The sequence below is a fragment of the Petromyzon marinus genome, chromosome 26 (genome assembly GCF_048934315.1).
Source record: "Petromyzon marinus isolate PM22_M1 ecotype Great Lakes invasive population chromosome 26, UKy_Petmar_22M1.pri1.0, whole genome shotgun sequence".
Classification (NCBI taxonomy): domain Eukaryota; kingdom Metazoa; phylum Chordata; class Hyperoartia; order Petromyzontiformes; family Petromyzontidae; genus Petromyzon; species Petromyzon marinus.
Window position 1 is genome coordinate 10,452,914 of NC_133692.1, and position 26,249 is coordinate 10,479,162.

The following is a 26,249-nucleotide window of genomic DNA, read 5'->3' on the forward strand; positions in this document are numbered from 1 at the left end:
AGAGCAGAGCGCGTTTGAGTGTAAGCGTGCGTACCCAATGGAACGGAGGCTCTGCTAAGAGAGTGGCTTGCCAGCTTGGTTTTTCTTGAAAAGCAATACCAGTAAACCTGCATAAATGTGTAATTGAAGGATTTAGACGTGTATTGTGAATTGCACATCGTTCAAACATATGATGATTATGATTGACAAAGTAACGACGGATAGATTCATCACTTCAAGTAAATTCTTACAAGAACGCTACACGTGGCGAGTTACGCGCGTGAGAATGAGTGATTTGCAATTCATGCAACTTATAACTACACTTACATTTGGGGTTTATTGAGTGACCAATACTGTTCAAGTGACAGAATGAAAATCGATCCAAATTAGACTAACAGTAAAGCAAATATAAGACGGAAAATAATTGACCATTGAATCAATGTTAATCCGTAATTATGTGACTTAATTAAATCGCTGTGGCGTGGGAGGTAAACCATGACATAAACTTACGACGACGATGATGATATCCTACCTGTCATTGTGCAATGGTTACATGAGTCAGACAGAAGTTTTTTGTTTTGTATAGACTGTTGAGGTCAATACTATTCGCAAGCACCTATTAAGGCTGGCACTCGAGGGGGTGGTGTGGCCAGACCCAATCCCTCAGCCACTCATCTCACTCCACGTTAAATCGCACTACGCCAGGTAGTCATTTAATGCTGAACCAACCTAGGGGAGGCCTGGAACAGATTCAGAGGCCATTATTCTCTGACGAGCCTGACTGGGAATTGAAGAAGCCAGGTGGCTGGGACTGTTGCGGCGCGATCCCAGGTCCCTTTCATCGAAAGCCTGTGCCCACGGAGCACCATGCATCAAATAGCGTGCACGCCATGTACGAACGCACGCACGCCATGCACGAACGCACGCACGCCATGTACGAGCGCACGCCGCGAGCTGCTTTGTGTGTTTAGTTCGTTGTCCTTCCCCCCGCACCTCCGATCAGCACGGCTGGCTACGTATGGCGCGAAAAAAGAGTTCAACGTAAATATGCACGCACGCACGCGCACACACACACGCACACACACGCGCAAACACACACACACGCACACACACGCACGCACACACACGCGCACACACACGCGCCAACGCCTCGTGGTGATGGTCTCCTGCAGCCATCAAGCAGAAGGGACCCCTGTGCGCGTGTTCTGGGCGCCGACCACAGCTGGCCCAATAAATAAATGAACGCCTCGACTCCCAAGAGCTCGGCAATAACCCCACCCCCCCCAGCCTCCGGCCATGCCCGGGCCTCCTGCCTCCACGCTCCACAGTGCACACCCAGAGATGATGAATTTGGATTTTGTTGCAGAGGACAGGTCCACCGCCTGGCCCACCCGATGGCCTCATGGCAACGCAATCAAACGCCCCGCCAAATGGTTTCACTTGCGCAGGTCTAATGTGGCACGGAGAGTCAGAAATTCAGAGGTCAAAGTGTCTCGATTCCCGGCTCAAAGCAGCGTGGGGCGATACCCGCGTCTGTCGGCGGCCCTCAAGCTGCCGCTGGAGCTTCCACGTCCCAATGTGGTACTCGTTTAGTCGACCCTAGAGGGATCACAGGCTGAAGTGACATCCAGAGTACGTGGTATTTAAACTTATTTCGCACCGTACGTAGCCAACCGTGCTAATCGGAGGTGCGGGGGAAGGCCAACAAAATAAAACACACAACGCATTCCTAAAGAAATTAGTTTTCCAAAATCGTTGTGTGATGATTGTGCATTTTATTTACGTGTGCTCTAGTGCCTGATCATGAGCATTTCTCCATCTCAATGGGCTCTCCCCGACTTGAAATAAAATAAAAATGTAAAAGTCAATCAATCTCACACCACTGGCAGAAAAATTCTTCTTAATGCATATTTTTTACTATTTTTTTATTTTACCAGGTAAGGCCCACTGAGTTATGTAGCTCTTTTTCAGAAGCCACCTGGCCACAAATGGTAGCTCAACGAAGTGGCTCATCACGTGGACATTTACAACAGTCAAATACCCTAAACGCATGAATCTCGACTTAAAGCTTTCGTGACTGCAGGAATTCATATTCTTTGGGTCTTTCGGTAAAGTCACGTAGATAGGTTCAAAGAAAATGACAAAAAACTACGACGTTTCGATCGCAACACAAGCGGTCGTCATCAGGAAAAGGGGGTTAGTTATTTTCTTTGAACCTATCTATGTGACTTTACCGAAAGACCCAGATAACCCTAAACGCATTTTTCTAATAACACTATGCCTATGACCTCTCAATTCAACTGATCTCAACAGTGGTTGGATCTCAGAAGCTCAGGAAAGTTCAGCCGGGACCTTACTCCACCTTTGGAAGGTGAAGCTGCTTTGGGATTCCTGTATGCTGTAAACCCATGCTGCAAGTTGACCATTTGATGGCAGTACAGCAATAAAGTCTATAGATCTGAGCTTTGAGTTAATAACAGCCCCTTGTCTGGGTACTCTGGTTTTCTCCCCCACTCATTAACGGAATTGGGCAAGAATCCAAGTGCAAGAACCTACTGAAACACACGCACACACTCGAGCATCACTGAGGGTTCTTTTTTTCTGGATTGAACAAAGGCGTTAGTATGAGCATTACAAACCATGCCCCCATAGTGTGCCGCATGCATTAAGCACCACCCAATCGCGAACACTCAACTCGCTGGTGTCAGCACCACCCCATCTGCGCTTCGAGGTATCTCGTCGCGGGTTACTTTTCTCACGGCCGCCATCACGTCATCGGTTTCATCCATCGCTTTTCCTCCCCCCCCCCCCTGGGCTGGAGCATCATGCCTGAGCGCCTCACTCAATGCAGCAGTGAGTGCGGCATCTTGGCTGTCTGCCAGGGCTCCGGGTGCGACGGAGATATTGTATCTCAGTGAGCGTCCCCGCAGCTTGCGAAACAATGCAATGGATTCTTTCATTCACCCGGTCCCGGGTTCGCTCGCGTCGAATTAAATGAAATGCGCTTCTGAAAAAGCGGGGTCCTTTTGGTTATCGGAGCGCCCTTAGTGAACGTTTGTGTGGGTTGTGTTCAGAGTGGCCTGCACGCAAAGTTGTGCTCTCGTCACTGAATCATCAGACTGAACACACAAGAAGAAGAAGAAAGCCTCTATGTAAAGTGTTGCGCCCCGCTCAAATGATGAGCGTGGGATGGTGGCCGCCACTGTTAGCGGGCCAGAGAGAGAGAGACGAGGACATTTTCACATTTCGATGCCAAGAAGCGCCGCCCTCCAAACTGTGAAGTAATGGGACGCGGTAATAATTCACATCTTAGATTCAACAGTAATGATAGTGTTCTGCCCTCTTGTCAATTGACTAGCAGAGGAAGGTGCGCAATGAATGAGCACGGACAACGTCCACCCATGGCAATGCAGGAGTTGAAATCCATGCGTACGAAATACAAAAAAAAAACGTTCAAAAGTGCGGCACTCATCGCATCTTAGCATGCATCGTCCAGGAAACAGTGCTATCGCTACAGGTTTCCAATCCATTGAAGGAGGTGAGGTCACCCCAGCCGGCGTGATTGTGACTGCGCTATTGGACGCTGTTGCGCATGACCTCTAAGTCATTATTATTTTTTTACCGTGTCGGGGGCAGCAGGGGGCAGTGCTTCCTTGTCTCTGCTGCTCGCATTCACCAACCCGCACTGACCAGTCTGGCGAAGGTCTGGCCCAAACAACCCGCACGACCCGCACGGTGGCGGGTCGTGCGGGTTTAATGAGTCACACGATTAGTCTCACGTGATGACACACACAGGAGCCGCCGTGTGAACAGTGAGAGGCCAAATCAAACGGAGCCCGTGACATCGCCTCGCTGGTGCCAATTTAAACTGACCCCCAAATAATACAGAGGGTAGAGCGGAAAATGAGACATTCGTTATCATTTGATCGTCGCGAGCATTGCTTTCGGTATGTGTCCAATCGCGTGAGTCCTTGAAATAACGTTGGTGGAGAAACGATGCTCAGCGTATGACAGATCTCTTTTGTTTTTGTTTTTTGTGGGGGGGGAGGAGGGGGTGGTGGGGAGGACCCTACAAAAGTGGAAACTCGCACTCCAGAGGCTCAGAGATGGAACCGCTGAGGCTCGCTGACCTCTTTTGCGAGTTGCGTCTCCACGCTGCACAGACACGTCACGAAGCAGGGAGCCCCACTTTGGTTACTGTACTACTCTACAATGGCCACTGTAGTGGTATCACTGTTATTGCACATTCCCAAATCGGCCTGCGGTCTTCTTCGGTGCTGGCAAAGCAAGGAAAGTATTTTTTTATTTTAAATATTCAAAAATGGTATAGATTTTTTTTTTATCGGAAAGGCATTAGAAATAACATTAAAGGCTGTGACTTGGATAAATGTAGTGCCGTTCATTGAATAACGGGGGTTTTGATAGGAAGATGGTTTTGATAAGAAAATTCACCCCCCCCCCCTGCCCCCCACCACGAGAATGAGCGCAGTATTTCGAGGAGGGCGGTGAACGTCACTCGCTCCGAGTGACGCCAGCGGATCTTTGGCGTTCACCGCAAGGAGGGCGGTGAACGTCTCATCTCTTTTTTTTTATATACAGTTGTCCCTCACTATAACGCGGTTCACCTTTCGCGGATTTTTTGTTAGTGTAATTTTGCATGCTTTTTTTCCCTGCGTACAGTATGAACGCGCATTGTGTTCGTCGTCCTGATTGGCTAAGGGAGAACCGCACGTGTGTTCTGCGTCCTGATTAGCTAAGGGAGTACAGAATGCGTTCGGCTAGCCAGATTTATAAAAATGTTTGGGCTTGAAAACAGGTTTTGATCTTTGGTTTCATTTACTAATATTGTACTTATTTTTTTAAATCTGCGAAAGTTTGAACTTTGAGAGTGTTTAAATAAGAGAGAAATGTGAGAAAATGTTAATGCCTGTCTGAGAAAAGTGTATAAAAGTGTGTGGCTAGGGGTTTCACGGCCTTAAAACACGTATAATAATTGTAAAAAAATAAAGCTGATTACTTCGCGGATTTCGTCTATTGCGGGTTATTTTTAGACCTTATCCCCCGCGATAAACGAGGGACCACTGTATACACAGAGCGCCTTTAATTGAGGCACTTCGCAAAATGAAAAAAAGGCATGAACAAAGAAATGATTCAACGACACAGCCGCGGCAACAACCAGGGCAGGCCCGGCGGATTTGAACCGCGCGCCTCTAGCGACGAGCGGCGCGCTACAACTAGGGCGCCCGCGTCACCGGCCGCACATCGATACAGCACGGTCGGCTGCGCGTACGGCGCCAAAGGGAGATCAACGTACACGCATGCAAACTCAAAGGGCACCTGTCCGTGCTGTACGTTGCGCTGTGTCTTCGCGTAGCCCAGCGTCGGTTGTGTGCGAAGCCACACACTCACCGGCTTGTAGTCTGGCAGCCACTCCGGGATGCTCAGCTTGCCGATCTCGACGGAGATTTTCTTCCGATGGCCGGGCTTGGTGACTCCGATAGCGGTGAGGTCCTGTTGCGCAAGACCACAACATATCCCAGCGGCTGTAATCACTCAACTAATATACATTCAAACGATCAACGCCGCAAGTTCAGCCCTTGCAATGTTCTATGTGCCTCGGCGTTCCTATGCAGCGTAGCAAGGGGAAATAATTCTCACATGTGGAAGTCGGTGCTCATTGCACAGTGAGCAATATTACGTCTCTCTTACATAGAACGCCGAACCCATCCCAGTAAAGCTGTCATGGACAATTTGACTCGATACTCGGGCAAAATGAATGAGAGTGCTTTAAAACTATACATCATACCCAATTTCAAATTTAACCCCTATATTGTCATCATCCAGATTGATGATTGATTTTTGAGTGAGTCCTAAGCAATGATCTGGCCAAATCTGTGTCGTTAAAACCCTCCAGCAGTCTCCACCACCCGCCATAGTCATGACACCCATCTTCCAAAGCTGGCTCAGGTGGCACAGATATTTTCCAACTTCCTGGATTTTATTCTGACTTCCTGGAACCTGTCCTCAAGATGCTTGCTGTAGTTTCAAGCAAGAATGTTACAAATCCAATTGCTGAATGTGCTCGTGAGAATTGGGCTTCAACTTACTGGCGAACAGAAACAATCGTGATTGGCACGGCAGACGCTCGTGCGCGAGACAACGTGATTTGTCTGACCACTGATGCGGTCTGCCCTCGTATCTCAATGGGCATTATTCAGCAAATAAACTTCTGACTCTTCTGACTAACCGCACAAATGTGGCCTAACACAAAAAACTCAATGTTGAATCTAATTTCAATCTGTAGCTGACTTAACAAAGTTCTCATTCAAGGTATTTCTCCATTTCTTTGTATTCCGATCGGTGCCACAGACCTCCGGGGTCATGCGGCTGATGGTGGGCACGTCGTAGCCGGCGCTGATGAAGTTGGACGCATACTGCTGCAGCTGGAAGTCGCTGAGCCACTGGAAGATCGCCTCTGCGTCCTGAGAAGAGTCGGGAAAGGGTTGAAGCAGAGTGAATTCGTTCACGAAATTCACACGCGCCCTCCAACATTTTGCTCTAGACATCTCCCACCATGTGGCCTTCTTGGATCTTGCTCGTGGTCACCGGACTCGTGGATATCTCTACACGAGTCTGTGTCGACAATCGACCTTGCCCCATCCTGCACACGCGTCCCACCCAGAGCAACCAGGTTTTCTGTGCCTCTTCACATCTAAGGCACTCACCTGCCACGTTCTCTTCCAGACGATTGCACGGCTTTTTTCCTGCCTTGCCACGAAAATCCCAGCATCTCTCTCAAAAACCTCAAATGCCGGCAACAAATTGTCGAGCTTCTGAGTTAGGGGGGTCCAGCTCTCTGATCCGTTGCGAGAGTCACTCCCTGTCTGCTGCGTGAGCAGCTACAACACTAGCTGAAGGGATTTACACTTGGAGGAAGCTAAGCAGTGATTAAACAATGAAGTGCACATTTATATGCTGCACAGGGAGAATTCTGCAGAAGCTGATCAGCGAAACAAAAAATAACTTTGCAAAGTTAGTACCGCGCTTTAAAGCCTGTGGCCTGTTCATTGAGAATATTCTTAGTGAATGACCGAGACTCTGACTAAAACCCAACATTTACTCATGAAAAGTCGCATTCATTGTTTTCAAGAGCAGACTAAATATGTTTGATTACTTTAGCCGACTAGCCGAAGAGAGTCACTAAAATCAATCCACAGACAAAGATGACTCAAATTCCACAGGTTGTGTCAGCTGAACTTAGACTATGAACGCTAGTGAGATACATCCGACTAAATGAACACTGGGGTTGCAGGTGGCATCAAAGTCAGCAGCCGCGGTGTCGCCTGGCTAATGCCGAAATGACCAATCAGCAGGGCGACAGCATGGCCGAGAGATGGTAGTACAGCAAGCGGGTTGCCAAGATGTTTGTGAGCACCTGGCACGCAAAGGGGTCTCTCAAAGTACTCTTTGTTTCCTTCCGCACGCGAATCGCCACATGAGGAAAGCCTAGGGATGCAGTGAGTTTTTTTTTCTTGGTTAAGTTAAAGAAGAAGAAAAAAAACGATAAGCAACGAGGCAGCGCTCCTGCCTGCGTTCCAGTTCTCGCAAAGCGGTGCCGATTTTAATGATCCCACGAGGCGTGATGGACTTGTCAAAAAAAATACGACAACAGCAATAATGACGAAAATAATACCCAAAATATAGCAACTACTTTTTCTTCTTCTTCTTCTTATGAAATACTCACAATTCATATATCAAACAGTGGCCACTCATCCATTGATAATGGGATGCCATTCACCAAATACATAATGCATTGGGAGCTGGCCAAGTCGCACTCAATATAGTGCATTCAACACACACACTCAGCGCAGCGCTGCCAAATCACCAGGGGCATCGGCATGGCTCGCTCGGCGTACCCGCATTATGCAGGCGCGCATTAATGGACATTTAAATGTACCGCTGCTCCGGAGATTGCAGGGAATGCATCAAGATTGACGACCGCAGTAAAAATTCCATCCCACGTGCATTGAATCGGCATCGTGGTTCGCGCAGAATGACGTGTGTGCGCGTGTGCATGTGTGTGGGGAGCGGTATGGAGGAGGCTCGTGAAGGAGGCTACTGGGTAATTGGAGGCAGTCGCCCTCCAGCAACAACGGAGGGCAGATGAGCAACGCTCACAACAACGAGCGGAGCGCCGGGTGGCTAAAATACAGCAAGTTGGCACAGTAGGGGGCACAGCTGGTGCATCGACCAGTCATCTCAGTCAGCCAACCCATGGCACCTGGGTCTGTCCCGAGATCTGCTGTCAGCGAGCCTTCGACACTTCACGTGGCTTCAAAGTGTACCTAGCCTGGCACAGGCGCTGTGCTAACGTCATCATCACTTAGTGGCGAATGGCGGTGGCCTTGGTATTGGGGAGCGGTAGGGTAGCAGTTACTGCTACGCTACGAACCCGACGACCCGAGTTCGATTCCCGCTCAGGTCCAAAACCAGTGACGATTATCTGAATTGGTCCTGGGCCTCCCCTAGGTCGACTCAACCTAAAATGAGTATCTGGTGTGGTGTGTAAACATCGCTACTGGGGAGACAAAGCCGGTTGGGCTTGGCGCTTGCCCCCCACCCCCTCGTGTTCCGTGCTGGCCTTCATATGTTCTCGCTAACAGCACTTGCCCCAGCAGTCTTTTAAAGCTATACGGGGGATCTTTGTGTGGTTTGTATACGTTTGTAGTTAACAAACCTTTCCTTCCAAGACGTGATGGGGTCTCTTGGTGAGGTCTCCCTGAGGCTGCTCACACACAGGGACGCCTCCTGCACCGTGGGCTCTGCCTGCACCGGATAGGTGGTGAGAGAATGAATTGAAGAGGGGTGAGGACAATAAATTAAAACAATTAGCAGCAGAGAGCAACAGAAGAATGTAACATTATCATCAGCAGCTGCAGAATAAAATTAATCATCAAGAAAAACAGGAGTTTCATCATCATCATCAACAGCCAAAGCAGCAGATGCAGCAATAATAGCTGCAGTAGCAGTGATCATCACTATTGCTATCATCAACCTCGTCATCAGCGTTTGCGTTCATGATAAAGTTTGTTTAGGGTTAAGTGATGTAAATGTGCCGTAACTTGATTTTCAAATCAAGATTGATTTTATTGTTTGTGTTATTACTAGATTGCATTTGTATATACTTTGTTGAACTTTATTTTTGCACCAATTATTTATTTTTGTATCTCTACCTGTTGCACTTCTTGTTTTATCGATCCTGTATCATCTCTTATACTTTGTTTTGGATGAACATTACATTATTATTTCAGACTTCTGTTCAATCCACTGGGGAAAAATTATTCCTCACCTCATGGGTGTTGTTTGACTATACTTCACCACGCTGGTCAGTGCAATTCGATTAAGGGGTTGCCCAGGACTGATTCAGACTTGCCACTGATGTAATTTGGATACGGGAATCAAAACCAGGCTGGTGGGATCTTCGCTCAGCACACTAACCACTGAACCGCTGCTTCCCCCCACGATTTAAAATAAAGGAACTCTATCTACGAATAGACAAATGTTGGAGTGAATTACGCATAAGACAAGACTATGACAGAGGACTCTGAAATGCTCTATATGTGGCTCGTCTGTGAATCTCGTGACCTTATCTAAAAGCCTACGAGGACAGAGGTCGCATGCGCGATGTACCCGTGCATCATCGCGCCTTGCAGCCCCACCAGGTTGCTGTGCGCCAAACCTGCGCCATTGCCCTGCCCCGTCTTTTTTGACCCACTTCAATCAATTGACGATTCAAGTTAATTTGAGGCAACAATCAACACCTAGCCACCGTGAATGCGAAACGTGTGAGGGCCCACGCGTGTGCGATCACTACAAATTAGTCGCGAAACGCCCGGACACGCGCCCATGGCCACCTGTGAAACGTAACCCTTTCACTGCCAGCGTTATATTTGGATTGCTCGGACGCCCAATGGCTAGCACATGAGAGACACAATTTCTCGACGGATGTTCATTTTGGTCCCGTGTTAGCTGTTAGCGACAGTGGGGCTTATTCTCCAAAGCGTTGACGTGTACGTACAATGTTTTGTCAAGATGTGAATCTGGCCCTATATATAGGGAGAGACATCTGTTGGGGTGTACGTCTCAACATTTCACGATTATTTACAGCCCGGTGTTAATCCACTGCTGGATGAAAGCCTCCCGAGTGCTGAACATACTTTACAATGCTGGCGAGTGTGGGTTGGTGAGGTGGAGGGCGGCCAGGACTGGTTCAGATACCACTCGCCACTGATGTTTGTTAGCAAGAACTTGGGATGTTGAACCCAGCTCACCAGGTTCATAGTGCGGTGCGCTAACCACTGCGTCACCCATCACTCCTGCCCCCGGCCGTGAGACTAGCGGCTAGAAGTCATCGTCCCCCCGGCGCCAATGAGCTACGGGGGCAGCACTCATTTCTGTTGGTAACTCTGAACCAGCGGCGGAAATTCCACATTCTTTTGACGGAAGTGAATCTCTCCGTGGGATTAACCGTCGTTGATTTTCCACAACATCGTTCTACAATTCATCGAACCGGCGAAACGATGGCCTGAGTTGACCCACAACTGGGACTTGAACTCGCAGCCATCTTAATATGATATGAGCGCTCTAACCTCAGGTCCAGTTCAGTGCCCTCCAGCAGAAAGACCGATTCAGTGGGCGGCCAGATAAAAATAAATAATCTCAGGGCGACATCACACGGGCGACGTTAAACAAACCTCAAACCAATGTTAAACGCGGGGCAGAATGAGCAACGGTACGATTGGCTTTTGTCCATCACGTATCCTGCTCTGGCTCTCACCCCCGATGTTATACCAACATTTTTCTACTTGCGTATAAGAATTGAGAAGGGGGGGGTGAGAATTCAGTAGGGGAAGGGGGTTGGGGGGGGGCAGCCCCCTCCATCCCCCTGCAGCCCCCCGCATGCTACGGAGCCAGCCAGATGGGAATATGCATTAGTATCCATAACACAGGGGTTTGTTCTTGTTACATCTGGCTATCCGCCTGATGATGCAGTTGTAATTACTGGCCAAACGTCGTACTCAGATTGCTGTACTAGTAACGACTTGGCATGTTCTGTTTACGTGACAACCCTTACTAATTAGCTGCGATCTAACCCTAAAAAAACACCTATACCATGCATGATATTGGTCTCGAAAGCCTACGTGTTAAACTGACGTATTAGAATGTATTGGAACCTTCTTTTGCACAGTACGTAGCCAACCGTGCTAATCGGAGGCGCGCAGGGGGGGGGGGGGGGGCTGAGCGAAGGACGCCAAACTAAAGACAGCAACAAGCAGCTGTTCTAAAGGGATTGCATTTTCAATGTGGATTTCAGTGTCGGATACGAACGGTGGCGTGTGTGGGGGTGGTCCCCTGCGTACCTGATGACGGCTCTCCGTGCTCGTTCACGGCCGGGCTCAGCAGCGGAGAGGGCTGCGACACACCCAGCAGGCAGCCCTGGGGAGGGGACGGACGGACAAGAGACGGCACGTCACTCGCACACACACGCACACGCACGCACACCCACCGTAACAACCACCTGGATAAGGACGGTGCACTTGCAATGAGCGGCACACACACGTAGATATATACGTACACACGCGCGCAAACATACGTACGGTACCTGCGTGCATACACGTTACAAATGTAAACACACGGTCATTATGTATATTTATTATGCACACACAAAAAGACCGGGGATTGCACCATTGAATCGGGGCATTGAAACTGCATGAGCCACAATTGGAAATCAACGGTACAATTGCAAATCGTCGCAATGAAAATGGAATCGAATTGAACTTGTTGTACAGCATTATCGCCCATCTCTTTTCATTGAAATGAATTTATTTTACGCATAAAAATGGTTAACGGCTGACAAAATACTTTAAGGCGGTATGTCATACGTGAAAATGCATTCATTCGCACGAAGAATCTAAAACAAAATGTCTAAATTTTAACTCAATTAAATTGTGAATAAGTGATGAACTGAAAAGTAAACGAGAAATGAATCCTGCTAAGATGAGCGTTGAGCATCACGGCGGTTCACAGCCCTGAGCCAGTGGTGGAAATTCCCCATTGCCATGGCAGGGGTGAGGTATTGTCGTATTTTTATTTCCATAGGACAACCACTGTTAACCTCTACACAAAGTGGTACTCATTGTATCGCGACTGCAGATGAATAATTAATCGGCTGAGTCAAACAACCTCCCACCCGGGATTTTAAGTCGCAACCTCCCGATTGCGAGCTGCTCTGTCTACCACCGAGCCACTTGCCAATACAGAACAGAAAACATACTTTACCTTCTCGTTTGTACGACACTGGTTATTGTGTTGAGTTTGTTGCCCCTCCCTCGCACCTCGTGATTAGCACGGTTGGCCGCGTACGGTGCGAAATAAGTTCAACATGCAGGGACTCCTCTACTCACGAACATGTGACTTACGAACCGCCAGAGATACGAACAAACCTGGCCCGCATGTCAAGTCGCCTGTTCGGAGCGAGGGTCGTAAGTTCAACCGCCGCGCAACAGATGGCGGTGATGGCATCCACGTCTCTTTGGTTATTTCGGTAAAGTCACAGTGGAAAGAGAAAATACATTAAGCAATAGCATTCGACGCTTCGATTGCAACACGAAGCAATCATCATCATCAGGTACAAATGAAAGAGAAAACCAACCTTGTAAACTTAGAAATATAATGCAATACAACACAGAGAGTCGGCTAACATGACAGTCAACACCCTACCTGGTTGATTACGTTCTTCCAAAGATTGCTACATTTAAGAGAGAGAGGCAGAACCGGAGACACACAGACAGACACACAAGCAGAGCGATAACACAGGTAGGGTGTTGACTGTTATGTTAGCCGACTCTCTGTGTTGTTTTGCACTATATTTCTAAGTTTAATAGGTTTGTTTTCGCTTTCATTTGTACCTGATGATGATTTCTTGTGTTGCAATCGAAACGTCGTATGCTATTAGTTAATGAATTGATTTCCTGTTTCTACTGTGACTTTACCGAAAGAATCAAAGAGTAATTCCTGCAGTCACGAAAGCACCAAATCAAGTTTGGCATCTACATCTGCAGAACACGAAGGACCAGTGGCACCTAGGCCTACAAGAAATTATACAGCGCTTGCATAAATTCCCCGTGTTCATTGTACACGCCGTGCAACATGTTTGGAATCGACAGGAGTAAAGTTGGATAAATCGACTTGCGAACAGAACTCTGGAACATAACGTGTTCATAAGTAGAGGAGTCCCTTACACACAACGCTGTAACTGTTGATTTTTGATACTATTAAAAATGACTCTAACCATGTAATTATGCACCCTTCTCATTATACCATACGACATCATGTACTCGTGTAAGGCCGAGTTGACCGGTTTCAAATAATCGCCACTGATGTTGGCCACGGATGTAAGTTTCCACCAAAATCTATACACACACTGGCAAGTTTATACACACGGGGTGTGTACATTATACACTAATATACACACCCAGCGTGTACATTACACACTAATATACACACTCAGTGTGTACATTACACACTAATATACACACTCAGTTTGTACATTACACACTAATATACACACCCAGCGTGTACATTACACACTAATATACACACTCAGTGTGTACATTACACACTGATATACACACCCAGTGTGTACATTACACACTAATATACACACGGGGTGAGTACAATACACACTAATATACACACGGGGTGTGTACATTACACACTATTATACACACCCAGCGTGTACATTACACACTAATATACACACTCAGTGTGTACATTACACACTATTATAGACACCCAGCGTGTACATTACACACTAATATACACAGGGGGTGAGTACATTACACACTATTATACACAGGGGGTGAGTACATTCCACACTAATATACACAACCAGCGTGTACATTACACACTAATATACACACCCAATGTGTACATTACACACTAATATACACACGGGGTGAGTACATTACACACTAATATACACACCCAATGTGTACATTACACACTAATATACACACCCAGCGTGTACATTACACACTAATATACACACCCAATGTGTACATTACACACTATTATACACACCCAGCGTGTACATTACACACTAATATACACACCCAATGTGTACATTACACACTAATATACACACCCAGCGTGTACATTACACACTAATATACACACGGGGTGAGTACATTACACACTAATATACACACCCAGCGTGTACATTACACACTAATATACACACCCAATGTGTACATTACACACTAATATACACACGGGGTGAGTACATTACACACTAATATACACACCCAATGTGTACATTACACACTAATATACACACCCAGCGTGTACATTACACACTAATATACACACCCAGTGTGTACATTACACACTGATATACACACCCAATGTGTACATTACACACTAATATACACACCCAGTGTGTACATTACACACTAATATACACACCCAGTGTGTACATTACACACTTATAAACACACCCAGCGTGTACATTACACACTAATATACACACCCAGTGTGTACATTACACACTAATATACACACCCAATGTGTACATTACACACTAATATACACACCCAGTGTGTACATTACACACTTATAAGCACACCCAGCGTGTATATTACACACTAATATACACACTCTGTGCGTACATTACACACTAATATACACACCCAGCGTGTACATTACACACTATTATACACACCCAATGTGTACATTACACACTAATATACACACCCAGCGTGTACATTACACACTAATATACACACCCAGCGTGTACATTACACTAATATACACACCCAATGTGTACATTACACACTATTATACACACGGGGTGTGTACATTACACACTATTATACACACTGTGTGTACATTACACACTATTATACACACTGTGTGTACATTACACACTAATATACACACTGTGTGTACATTACGCACGGGGGGAGGCGGGAGGGAGACACATCTACATACCTGTCAACCCCTTCTCAGTGCCCTACCTTATTACCGACCAATTATGACTTTATTGGTCACCCCGTGCCCCTTATAAATATCAACGTTCATCCTACAAAGTCCCATCACAAGGGAGAAACACAAACAAATACATACTTTTTTTTGCTCAATTTCCCTGTACAAAAATACGGGTAAATCGTATGGGTTGAAAGGTATGCAACATCATCAAACACAAACAGGTGAACTACAGAACCTTCATTCAGACATTTGCCCAGTTAGACAAAGCGTGTGTATTTCATAAAGTAACACATGTCCATCTGTACATGACAGAAAAATGTAGTCCAGCAAAAGACAACTCTGGACCGATGTCAACCTTTCTGGACTACATCAGCAAAGCCAGGCTTGCTCAGCATTTGCCGCTGGATGACATTAGTCTGGAACACCCATCGTCTGACGGCTTACGTCACACTTTTTCACGTGGAAAGGCAAAACCCATTTGTCCGTTTATTCGTTTTAATATTCCCAATACATTTTTCATGACAGCTCAATGAGTTTACATGCTCAGCCGTATATAGTTATTAATGATTTTGCAAGTCTCAGACATGCAAACACGCACGCACGCTTGGGCTTAGCCGACAGCGTTTATCGTTATCGTTCCTTTCCATTGATCTCATGCTTTAATTCCTGCCGACGGTGGAACAGTCACATACGGTCAAACATCGAGAGTGGCCCTCTCTCCTGTACGGTCAACCCCTCCCCCTGTCTCCGATGGGGCAACCTCATCCGTCTGAACGCAGCACACCGGCCACGAAGAACAGGAACGCGATGTCATAGCAATGGCTGTTTTGTGGCTCCTATTTGGGCACAGTGACAAACTAGTGTTGCCAACTTTATTCAAGCGGAAAGTCGCCAAATGGACCTCTAAAAACATTTACTGGAAATGCCTACCGTTGTCAAAACGTCATGAGAAATTCTAACTCAATCAATCCAGGATTCTGATTACGTACCAGGCTCGCTTATACTCCGGGAACATCGCTCGCTCGTTAGCTGTCCTGCAAAACCAGATGAAGCTGATGCTGCCATTCGCTTGGAGGCAGCTCTTACGAAGCCAATGCCAGCCGCTCTGCAATTATTTACCTGAACCACCCCGCCTAGGGGAGTGAAAACCCCGAGGTGGAGTGCGTCACCCCACCGAACTGGAGCCACAAGAGCCATGACTTTTATGGTGGGCGAGAAACCTTCGGCAGGCGGACTTGATGCACACAATTTGATGAATGGGAAGTTAATGGAACCGTCTGATGCGCACGTTTGAAACGAAGCGCGGGATGGTTCTGCACCGGCCCACGGTCGGTATCGATGGTGGGCGCTAAGGTGGACGGACGCTTAAAGTGAACATTTAACGAATTGGGCCAGGCTGTCCACCGTATTCACGAGCGCTGCCTTGCACACAAGAGAGATGTGCGAAGCGGCAGCGTCTCGCTTCTGGCTATGGTGCTGCGGAACAAAACAACTGCAAAACCAACACGGAGTGAAAAGGGGGCCTTGACAAAGCGCCAGTAGCGGGGCTATGAGTGGCTTAAGTTTCAGCGGGAGGGGCTCGTGCTAGTTGGCTCATTGTGAATTTTAGGGCTTAGTGCTATAACCTTGTTGGTTAGTTGGCTAGGGTTAGGGGTATGGCTGGCATTTCGATAGCTAGTGTGGTTAGGATTAGTGATAGTGCTAGTACAAGGGGCTGGTTGGCTTGTTGGTTAGGGTTATGGTCAGTGGGAGGATTAGTCGTAGTCGTGGCTAGCTGGCTAGTTGGTCATTTTTAGCTTCAGTGACAAGGCTGGAACTTGTCACTGGAAGCTAGTTGGTTATTGATAGGGGTAATACGAGTGGCTGCTTGGCTCACCGGTTAGAGGGAAGGGCAGGGATAGCTTTTGGATGGCAAGCGTGCTATCTTCCCAAAAGTGTTTGCTCCACCACTCCATTATAACCTCTCACCTTTGCAGTTTTTAAGCCACTCTATTCGTGGTGTTCAGAGCGTGCCTTTCTTGACAGCAGAGAGAGGGGGCAAGCAAGACTAACCGGCAAATTGAAAACACTGGGAAGAAAGTATTTTCTTTGCAAGATAATCAACGTTTTGGTCAAATCGTTCTGCCCCCTCTCTTCTCTATTTTTACTTTTAAAAAGAGCTATTAACCAGAAATTGGGATTGCAAATTTGTCCCATAAGACTAAGTTAATTGTTTCTTTATTCCATTTGTGTACCACCGCCAATGCAGTTCTTCAATTGTTTATTTGAATGCGAGTTGTCCATCTGGGTTCCTGTATTGTAAAAGCATTGACATAGTCAACGGTACATGAACTCACGTGATACGTAGACAAAGTAGCCTACGTATACATACACACACACATTGTGACAATAAAGTAAGCACACTATGCTGTCCTGATGATTCGTAGTTGGGGTGAGATCTGTAGTATTACCTCACCTGACACACATTCATAAAGTTAAGCTCACGGCTCTGATAACGTTATATCATAGGGATGGGTTTTGGATAAACAATCAAACATGTTGGAAATTGAGATTTGTTTTAATTGCAATTTTAAAAGGTTTTTCTCATATTTTTGGGTAATTTACATTGCACAATAATTGATGCCTTCATTCAACAAGTGACACCACTTTTGGTGGGGAAATGATGGCCGTGACGTCATGTAAGTGATGTCACTTCCTGTGACATCAGTTTTTTAGATCATCCGAAATTTAACATCTTGGTCCGATTTTTGGATTCGTTATTAACCTGAACATCGGGAACAAACACCGATTACATCAGTAGGCAAGGTTTATCTATAACACAATTTAAGTTCATAATACAATGCAGGCCTCAAAACTTTTCCACAAGCATTAATTTGACTTTTGACTTCCCAATCTGTCCATAACAATTGCTCTGGGCAATATGTCCTTGACATGTAAAACATTTTTGAAAATATTTACAATGCCACGGCAAGCCGAAAAAACTTCTCCACATGAACGTGTGTCCTATTTAAATGAAACGGCAGTAAAGCACAACGGCAACCGTGCAACCAGATTTACCCTGTTTAGGCATCATCAGCACAGGATAGCCCCAATACAATTGAACCACCACAATGATGCCTTGGTTGTGGTGGTGGTGGTTACAATGTGGTGAGCAGCGTCAGGGTTGGTCCATGACCGAGCGATCTGTCACGCCGCTTGGCTGCATGCCACTGAATCGCCTACACGCTGACGTCTCTGCCACCAGAGTTGTCCACGTGAAACTCGGGCAAACGATCGAGCTGCGCGATTTGCAAGAGCGTTTTGATTGCTCAACAGATCTCTCCGGGTGTGGAGCCGCCCTTGAAATGAGCTGGCGCATGAGAGGTGATTCCATCGAGGCCAAACGCAAGCACACGAGGGCATGCACACACGACGACCCGGGCGCACGCGCGTGGCATGGTGTTGCGGAGTGCTCGGCGAAGTGACACAATGAACAAAACGTGACACGCTTCAACCAAGGCACTGTGAGCACGACGAGACACGCAAGGCAGATGGGCTGCGCTTCAGGGTTCGGGAAGGAGCCAACAAAGTCTCCCACCGAAAACGGCTCGCCACGAATATTCGAGCAGAGATGGATGTCTATCCCACAACACGCGATGGTCATATGGCCCATTTGGTGAACGGTATATAGGTATTTGAGCGAGGGGACGGCAGAGGGGGTACAAAGCAGGGCACGTTGAATGAGGTAACAAATAATAATATAACGTGGAAATTTGAAACGATAAAAGCAGTAGGTGTGCACAGGAGAGACATGCATCACTTAGTTTGAAGGCCACTTACTTCAGCAATCCAAGCACACTGACACGAGGCAGAGAAAGTAACACACTGCGATTTAATACAGCCAATGCACAATGCCATCTTCACGTAGGTAACATCACAAGGGGGGGAAGAAATCCTCGGAAGCGCCAAGCTCGTCTGGCTAAAAACTGAATCTGTTATTGTGCCTTTTCAGTGGTGGTGAAAGGCGGTCGTCTCCCTGCCCGGGGGAATGTGGAGAAGTTTCCATCGTGGGGTCAGGGCCACCAACAGATCCCAATGCCCCGTTTTGAGCAAGGAAACAGTTTGACTCGCATATGTACCGTGCACGCATTTGTGTGTGTGTGTGTACACATGTCAAATGAAATACACAGGGCCCAGATGTGAGTCACGCAATGCCTCTTACAACTATGACGGCGATGGCGATGTTTTTGTGGAACACTTGGTAACAGTTTTTTTTTATTAACGGATTTCTGTCATATAATTAATGAAGATGAGCATGTTACGATTGATGAGGAAGATTAGCTACGCTGTTTATATATATATACACACACTGTTTTGCATTACAGTACTACAAACAAAACAGTGCATTTTACCATCTAAATGCCAACCGCTTACATTTCTGAGAATTTTATTGAAATTTAAGCACAGGACAAAAAAACCTGGAACAAAAATCCCCTTCAATAAGGCCTAGAATATATTATATCAAATAAGCAGATGCCAAACTATTGCTCCAGATCCACTCCCACTCCATCTGGAAAACTAATCCAGTCCGTGTTATGCGGCATAACACACGTGCAGTGCGTTTGCGACCACCGCTGCATCACTAACAGGACGCAACATGTGAAAGTGTGAGACCCACACATCACTTACGAGACCACACGTGTAAAACCCACATTGGACATTACTCCACTGTCAAATGGAGCGACATTCAACGCACAATTTCCATGAGGAATGCAACTAAACCTTAATCGATTGCGCAGCTAATTATTTGTAACTGTCCTGCATTATATGACCAACTACTACTACACTTGCCAAACCTTTCAGTTAATTTGGTTAAATTCGTCACGACCTGAATCTTGTATCGTTTGAAGGGGGGTGGGGGGGGGGTCGTGTTAAATGGGAATGGCGAAGCTTCCGTGGATTTCTACACTCCTCTTCCCCCCCTGCCCTCCCTGCCGGCGGCGTTGAGAGAGCCGGGCGACGGTAAAACTGTCGGGAGTTGCCGCGGAAGGAAAGCGGGCGATCGATTGCGGTGGCGGCATGCAGCATCATTGAGCAGTAACATGGGTGCGGGAGCTTGGAACGAGCGAGGAGGAGACAAACGGGGTGGCAGAACCCACACAGCAACGGAGACGACAGAAAATAACCCTCCACAAGGGGAAAGATCCGCGGCTGCGGTGGCCCAGAATCCACCGTGGGTTTTGTAATTAGGGTAATTATTATATTTTTGGATCTAAAGTGCGCTCAGGAATTTGGAAAACCAATGGCGGACTATTGGTCCATCATTGGAACATGGATTGTTCGTTTAAATGTGCACTTGCGTGTGACTGAGTTTGAACATTTAACGGACTGTAAAACAATGAGCACACATATATCGTGTATGCGTCAGGTGTGAACACTTGAAATTGACATTCGTTTAATTTGCAATTCGTGAAAAAGGTGTAAAGTGCTAAAAGAGCATTTTTATATTTTAAAAAAATACCTCTTCACCTTGGTGAAGCCTTTATAAGTGACTCATTTCACGTGAAATGAAGGGACCATTCTCAAGCACATCTACCCACACACAAGCAATGCACTCCTTGCATCATGAAGATGACAATCCCTACTGTATTTTATAGACTGCCGGGATGAGTGTCATTAGCGAGCATCTTTCCATGGTGCAATAGGTGGTAGTGGCGTGGCAAGAAACACATCTGGCCGCCTTTGTCTCCCCAGTACTGATGTTCACACACTGCAACAAGTTCTCATGTTATGCTCAGCAGACCTAGAGAGAATTCCCTGTCAAGGTGCTGATTCCACCTGCCACTCAGCTGAGCATGACCAAGTATCAAACCTGCATTCCTGGGATTGGAGGCTTACGTGGTAACCATTATATAAATAAAATAAATTCACAGACTTTGTCAATCCATTGCTAGATGAAGGCCTCACTGCCCAGGCGGCGTTGGTCATGGAGGCTTGTTAGATCATACTTCACCATTCTGGTCAGTGCAGTTAGACCTGATTGGATATCACTCGTCAATTATTTTAGCCACCCGACCAGATGGCTCAGCGCTACAGTCGACTGACTGATGGTTGCAAATTAAAATCCTGATTGGAGATTGACTCAGTCCATCATCCCGCCGAGGTCGATAAATTGTGCACTACTCTGGGAAAGTAAACTGTGGTTGTCCTATGGATTGACCTGCCCCTGCCATAGGAATGTGCAGTGTATTTTTAACCCCTGACGTGACATCAGCCATGGTTGGGAACTGAATCCCGGTCGCTGGCTTCATTGTGCAGTGCACTGACAACTGTACCAAATGCTCCATCCTGTGTTAACCGTTTCTAATGAAGACCTTTCACCCAATCTTAATCCGCCAATCGATGAAGGCCTCCAAAAAGCCATGTCGATCATGCATTTTATTATTATTATGTACCACACTTCACCACGGAAGGTCAGTGTGGGTTGATGGAGGGATAGCGAGCGACCAATTCTGATATTGCTCGTGACTGATGTTAGCTCTCGAACATTGCGCCGCAGTCACAACCCAAGCAAGGCACACGGGCAGACGGGCCTACCAAGTTAAAGTTGCAATGTGGCAGAGAGGGCACCTATCCGAAATCTTAACCCCTCCCCGATAACTAACGGTGCTGTCCAGGTGAATGTGTCCTGCTATGCGATGGCACCACTACCACACCAGGAGACATTATTATTACTACCGCTCGGTTGAGAAATTAAATTGTGCCTTTGCTCGGATGCACGCGCAATGTGCGACATTCGACATCTGCCAGAGAATGCCGACACCAGGCTCCGGCTAAAACAATTTCAGCTTTCGCTGGTGGGGTGAAATGGAACCTAAGACCAGGCTATAATGGAAATTGGAAACACATCAGTCACGTCTTACAAAAGAAAGGAAAAGGTTATCTTTAATGTACTGAAGTGAAATAAATTTATATAAGTTATAGTAATTACTTTCAGCCCTTTGTCAATCTGGTGATGGTTGAAGGCCTCCCTGCACCGTGTCATTCGTGGGGGAGGGGTTGTTTGACCATACTTCACCATGCAGGGAAGTATGGGCTGCTGAATGGGCGAGAGGGCCCTGGTTCTGTTCAGAGATCGCTAGTCACTGATGTTAGCCGTGACTGGGAATTGAACTCGGTTGCCAGGTTTGTGAACAACTGCACAACCACTTTGCCTAATATATATTCTTGATAAAACAGGCATTCTTGGAACCTTTTTTTTAAATATTATTTACAATCAACTATTATTTAATATTAAGTATTATGTCACGACAAGCTAATATTTTGAGTATGGTCACCTTATTCAGGGCAGAGAGAGACGTAGAAGGAAAGAAAAATTGTGTGGCCTACAGTTCGATATGACACCTTACAATGTGGTGCCATGAGAAGTGTATTACATTTCAGGGTTTAAAAAAATAAAAGGTGTCAGAATATGTTTCTCCTCGAGTAACCATTTTGTAACACGAAACCTTTACAGGTAATAACTCTAAATTATTACATGAAAAAAAATATGTGCTATGAAGAAGGGCCATCATTGCTTGACACATCACCTATTAAATAAAACAGTATATATTTAAGGAAGCGGTATTGTCCAATGGGCTTTGTTTTAGTTTATGTGTGCGTTGTGCACGACTGCCAATAAAGAATAAACAAATACATTTAAAACGAATTTCTTCGGAACCATTTTTTTGTGTTCAGTTTGTTTATCCTTGCCCCCACACCCCCGATTAGCACGGTTGGATACGTGTGGCGCGAAAGAAGTTCAACATACATACACACACAATTAGTTTTAGAAACAAATGTACGGTGGCTTATTAAGCATTATCTTAATATACAAAGGGTGGCTGGGAATGAGCGCTGATGGCAACCACTGGGGGCAGACCTGGCCGTCCGACAAAAGAGATGATTTTGACTACAGCAAAGGAGTCCGTGAGTCTACCCACTAGCGCTCTGGGCTGTAGTAGGCACAGGACCCAAAGGCGGGGAGTGGAGTGAATGGAGTTGGCGGCTATGTACACCAACCGTGGCACAATGCCCCCCCCTGCCGTGATTTGAGACTGAATAATTAATTATCGGTTTTCCTTGTGGTGCACAGAGCGTTTCCAGTGGCTGCGGGATTTAAGTGAACCAGTTCCACACAGCAAATTAAAGTATTGGCGGTACACCTGGTGCACGGTGAAACAAAACAAAAAATCGCTATGATTATTTATTTTCCAGCGATTCACAACCCCATCTTGCGGATGGCGTCAAAATCAATTCTCGTGAGCAGTCGGAAGACGAATGTCAGTTAAAATTTTGATTTTAGACTGTTTTATGAGGACCAATGTGTTATGCCGCACCGGTGTGCCGCCAATGAGTCCAAATGCCAATTGCAACGCTTACGTGCACGATACTGTTTGCATAGTGCGAGCAGAAGAATACATTTTTAACCGCTGAATCGATGCGTCGTTGCACACAGCTGTAGATTTTGGTTGAGTGAAGAGCTTCAGGGCTCGTCGGATTCCTCCAGTATAAATACAAATTATAATTCTGATGCATAGCTGCTAGCACCCCATCCCCAGTCTCTTCCCTTGATGGCCTCTGCTGTGCCGACTTAAGCATCATTAAATGGGAGAGAAATTTCAGGTTGATGATAACTAAGATTCCTTTGCCGTAGTCGAAACCTATTCATCAAAACAACGGTGACCCCCAGGCGTTAAAAGCTCTGTTTTGGTTAAAGGGCTCATTTTTCAGCATTTCAACTGAACGTCTTTTTAAGAACCATATTGTAGTTTGGGAGAGGTCTTCAACCAGCAGTGGATTGGAAAACATCTAGAAAGTAGCAATATTTACAGTTAATATTGTCATGTTATTGGCGTAAACGGCCGACTCCAGACTACGCACACAGTATCGTGCAATGTTTCTCGTCTCTCTCTCGTCTCCATCTCTCTCTCTCTGTGTCTGAAGAAGGGGCACTGCGTGCTCTGCGGGATTAATGCTTCAGTTGGAAGGCAGTTGTTTGATGGCGGCAACGTGCTTTAGTCAAAAGCTGCTCTAGCTCTGTTACGTGGATCGGGACTGAACACTAACGTCAGATTCAAAGAGCCAGATTCTCATCTTGATTAATTCAGATTTTTTTTTTTTTGGGCCAGGAGACGTCAATATATACGTGGGTTCGTGAACCCACGTGTGTGTGGAACTTTGTGTGAAATCCTCTGACATGCGTCGTGGGTTTTCTCTGTGTACTTCTCTTTCTCCCCACATGAAGCAAAGCACACATTCATCTTCTGGTTCTTTCGGTAAAGTCACGTAGAATAGAAATAAAGTAACAAAAATAAACATACATTTATTTTATTTTTTCCATTCTACGTGGTGACTTTACCGAAAGAACCAAGAAGATGAATCCCTGCAGTCACGAAAGCTTTAAATCGAAATAAAACACATTACTTCAAGTCCAACTGGCCAAACATACCCAATGCAGTATCCTCATGAAAATTACTATTGAGACTCAGCGAGGCTCTTATTTATAAAAAAAAAAACGAATCGATGTTTGAATATTTATAGTTATAGACTTACAATTGTATTGCATGATAACATTATTACACGTTAATTTAGATTTAAGTAACAACAGATAAGTGTGCTAAAGATACCGAACGCCGTTATTATGCTTGAGCACGTTCAGCTCTATAATCAACATTCTGTCTGGTCATTGTCTTCTGCCCACGATCACCAAGTCAAAATACTTGGTCACAATGACGGTCCGAAAAATAACCACTGTCAAATTGTTGCGTGACTTCACTCGTTTCAATTCCAGCTCTGACAATCATTACAGTGGCGCATAACAAAACAAGTTGACCCCAAATGTGGCCAAAATCCATCCGAAGGATCTTGGGAAGTATTTATCGAACATCTGCCGGGGAACCAATCATTGACGCGAGGTGGTGCACCGCCTCAGTTGGGAGAGTTTCCAAAAGTGAATGTCTCCATCTCAAGGCAAGCATGGCACCAACCGCAAATCTTGACTGTAATTGTGGTAAACCATTACCCGGTACAGTGCAGCAATTGCAATGCATTCCCTCTACCGTGTCCCAATATCTCATTAACCTAGAACATCCACACGACGATAACCCCCCCCACCGTCTCTAAACTCGATGGTTCCGTCCACCTTGTGTAGTGTCAAGAGTCACGTAAAATGGAAATAAAATAATAAAAAATAAAATAAAATAAAAAAATTCTCACGACGTTTCGGCCACAACACAAGTGGCCTTCTTCAGGTGAAGAAACAGGTCTATCCAGAAGTCAGAGCTTGAATGAGCTTGAATGAGCTCTGTATTTCTGGATAGACCTGTTTCTTCACCTGAAGAAGGCCACTTGTGTTGTGGCCGAAACGTCGTGAGAATTTTATCATTATTTCCATTCTACGTCGTGACTTTACCGAAAGAACCAAAGAAGATGAATCCCTGCAGACCACGAAAGCTTCGAATCGAAATGTAGTGTCAAGAGGTTGGACAGCGCTCTCACCTTGCTGCCCTCGGCGGGGCCCGAGAGCGGTGGTGGGGGCCCGTTGGCACTGCCCATGCTCTGCCCGCTCCCGGAGCTGCGCACGCTCACGGCGCTTCCCGTGCTGCCGCTGCTGCGTCTGTCCCCTGGGGGTGGTGGAGGCGATAGCAGGAGGGGAGACGGAGCCAGAGCGGGTGTCGGAAGAGATACACAGAGGGAGAAGAGGGCGTGGGAGACAGGGCAAGAATTTTGTCAAGGTTAATTGGACCCTGTCGTCACGACATGCCAAAACATGGTACATGTGTGTGAGTGTACAATTGCAGGTATGGTGTATGTATATATATACACACCATATATATGATTTCAAGTACTTTGGCCAAAAGTGCAAGCTATTAACTGTTTTTTCTCTGCACAAAATACTTGTTTTATCTAAAAAAAATGAGGCACAGACTAACGTGAGCAATACGATGAATGTGTCACCATTTCTAATTGTGACTCTACAACACACTGGTGCGCTGAACTAGTAACTAATTGGCATGGTTTTATTAACGCGACAAACCTCACTAATTGTCCGTGTCGGGTGGTGGCGGGTCTAACGACACATTTCTATTTACGCGAACTAACCCGAAGAAAAACCTCAATTGCAGGTAATAGCATGAATACAGCACTTTTGGGAGACCGCGTCTGGGCGATTCGCCCGTGCGAACGCTTGGACAACAGGATCA

The 26,249-nt window shown here is 46.2% G+C and overlaps 1 protein-coding gene across 5 annotated transcripts in view; it reads right to left on the reverse strand.

Annotated features, from left to right (window-relative positions):
• LOC116946079 (caskin-1-like) overlaps positions 1–26,249 on the reverse strand; it is a 153,461-nt gene that overhangs the window by 22,172 nt on the left and 105,040 nt on the right. For 4 of the 5 annotated variants that reach the window (XM_076069829.1, XM_076069828.1, XM_076069827.1 and 1 more), the window contains 6 exons: positions 25,546–25,670; positions 18,847–18,864; positions 11,400–11,475; positions 8,717–8,805; positions 6,351–6,461; positions 5,389–5,490 (listed from right to left, as the gene is read on the reverse strand). In XM_076069829.1, the coding sequence (XP_075925944.1) occupies positions 5,389–5,490; positions 6,351–6,461; positions 8,717–8,805; positions 11,400–11,475; positions 18,847–18,864; positions 25,546–25,670 (521 nt within the window). The remainder of the gene's footprint in view (positions 1–5,388; positions 5,491–6,350; positions 6,462–8,716; positions 8,806–11,399; positions 11,476–18,846; positions 18,865–25,545; positions 25,671–26,249) is intronic. The other variant, XM_076069826.1, reaches the window with a different exon arrangement.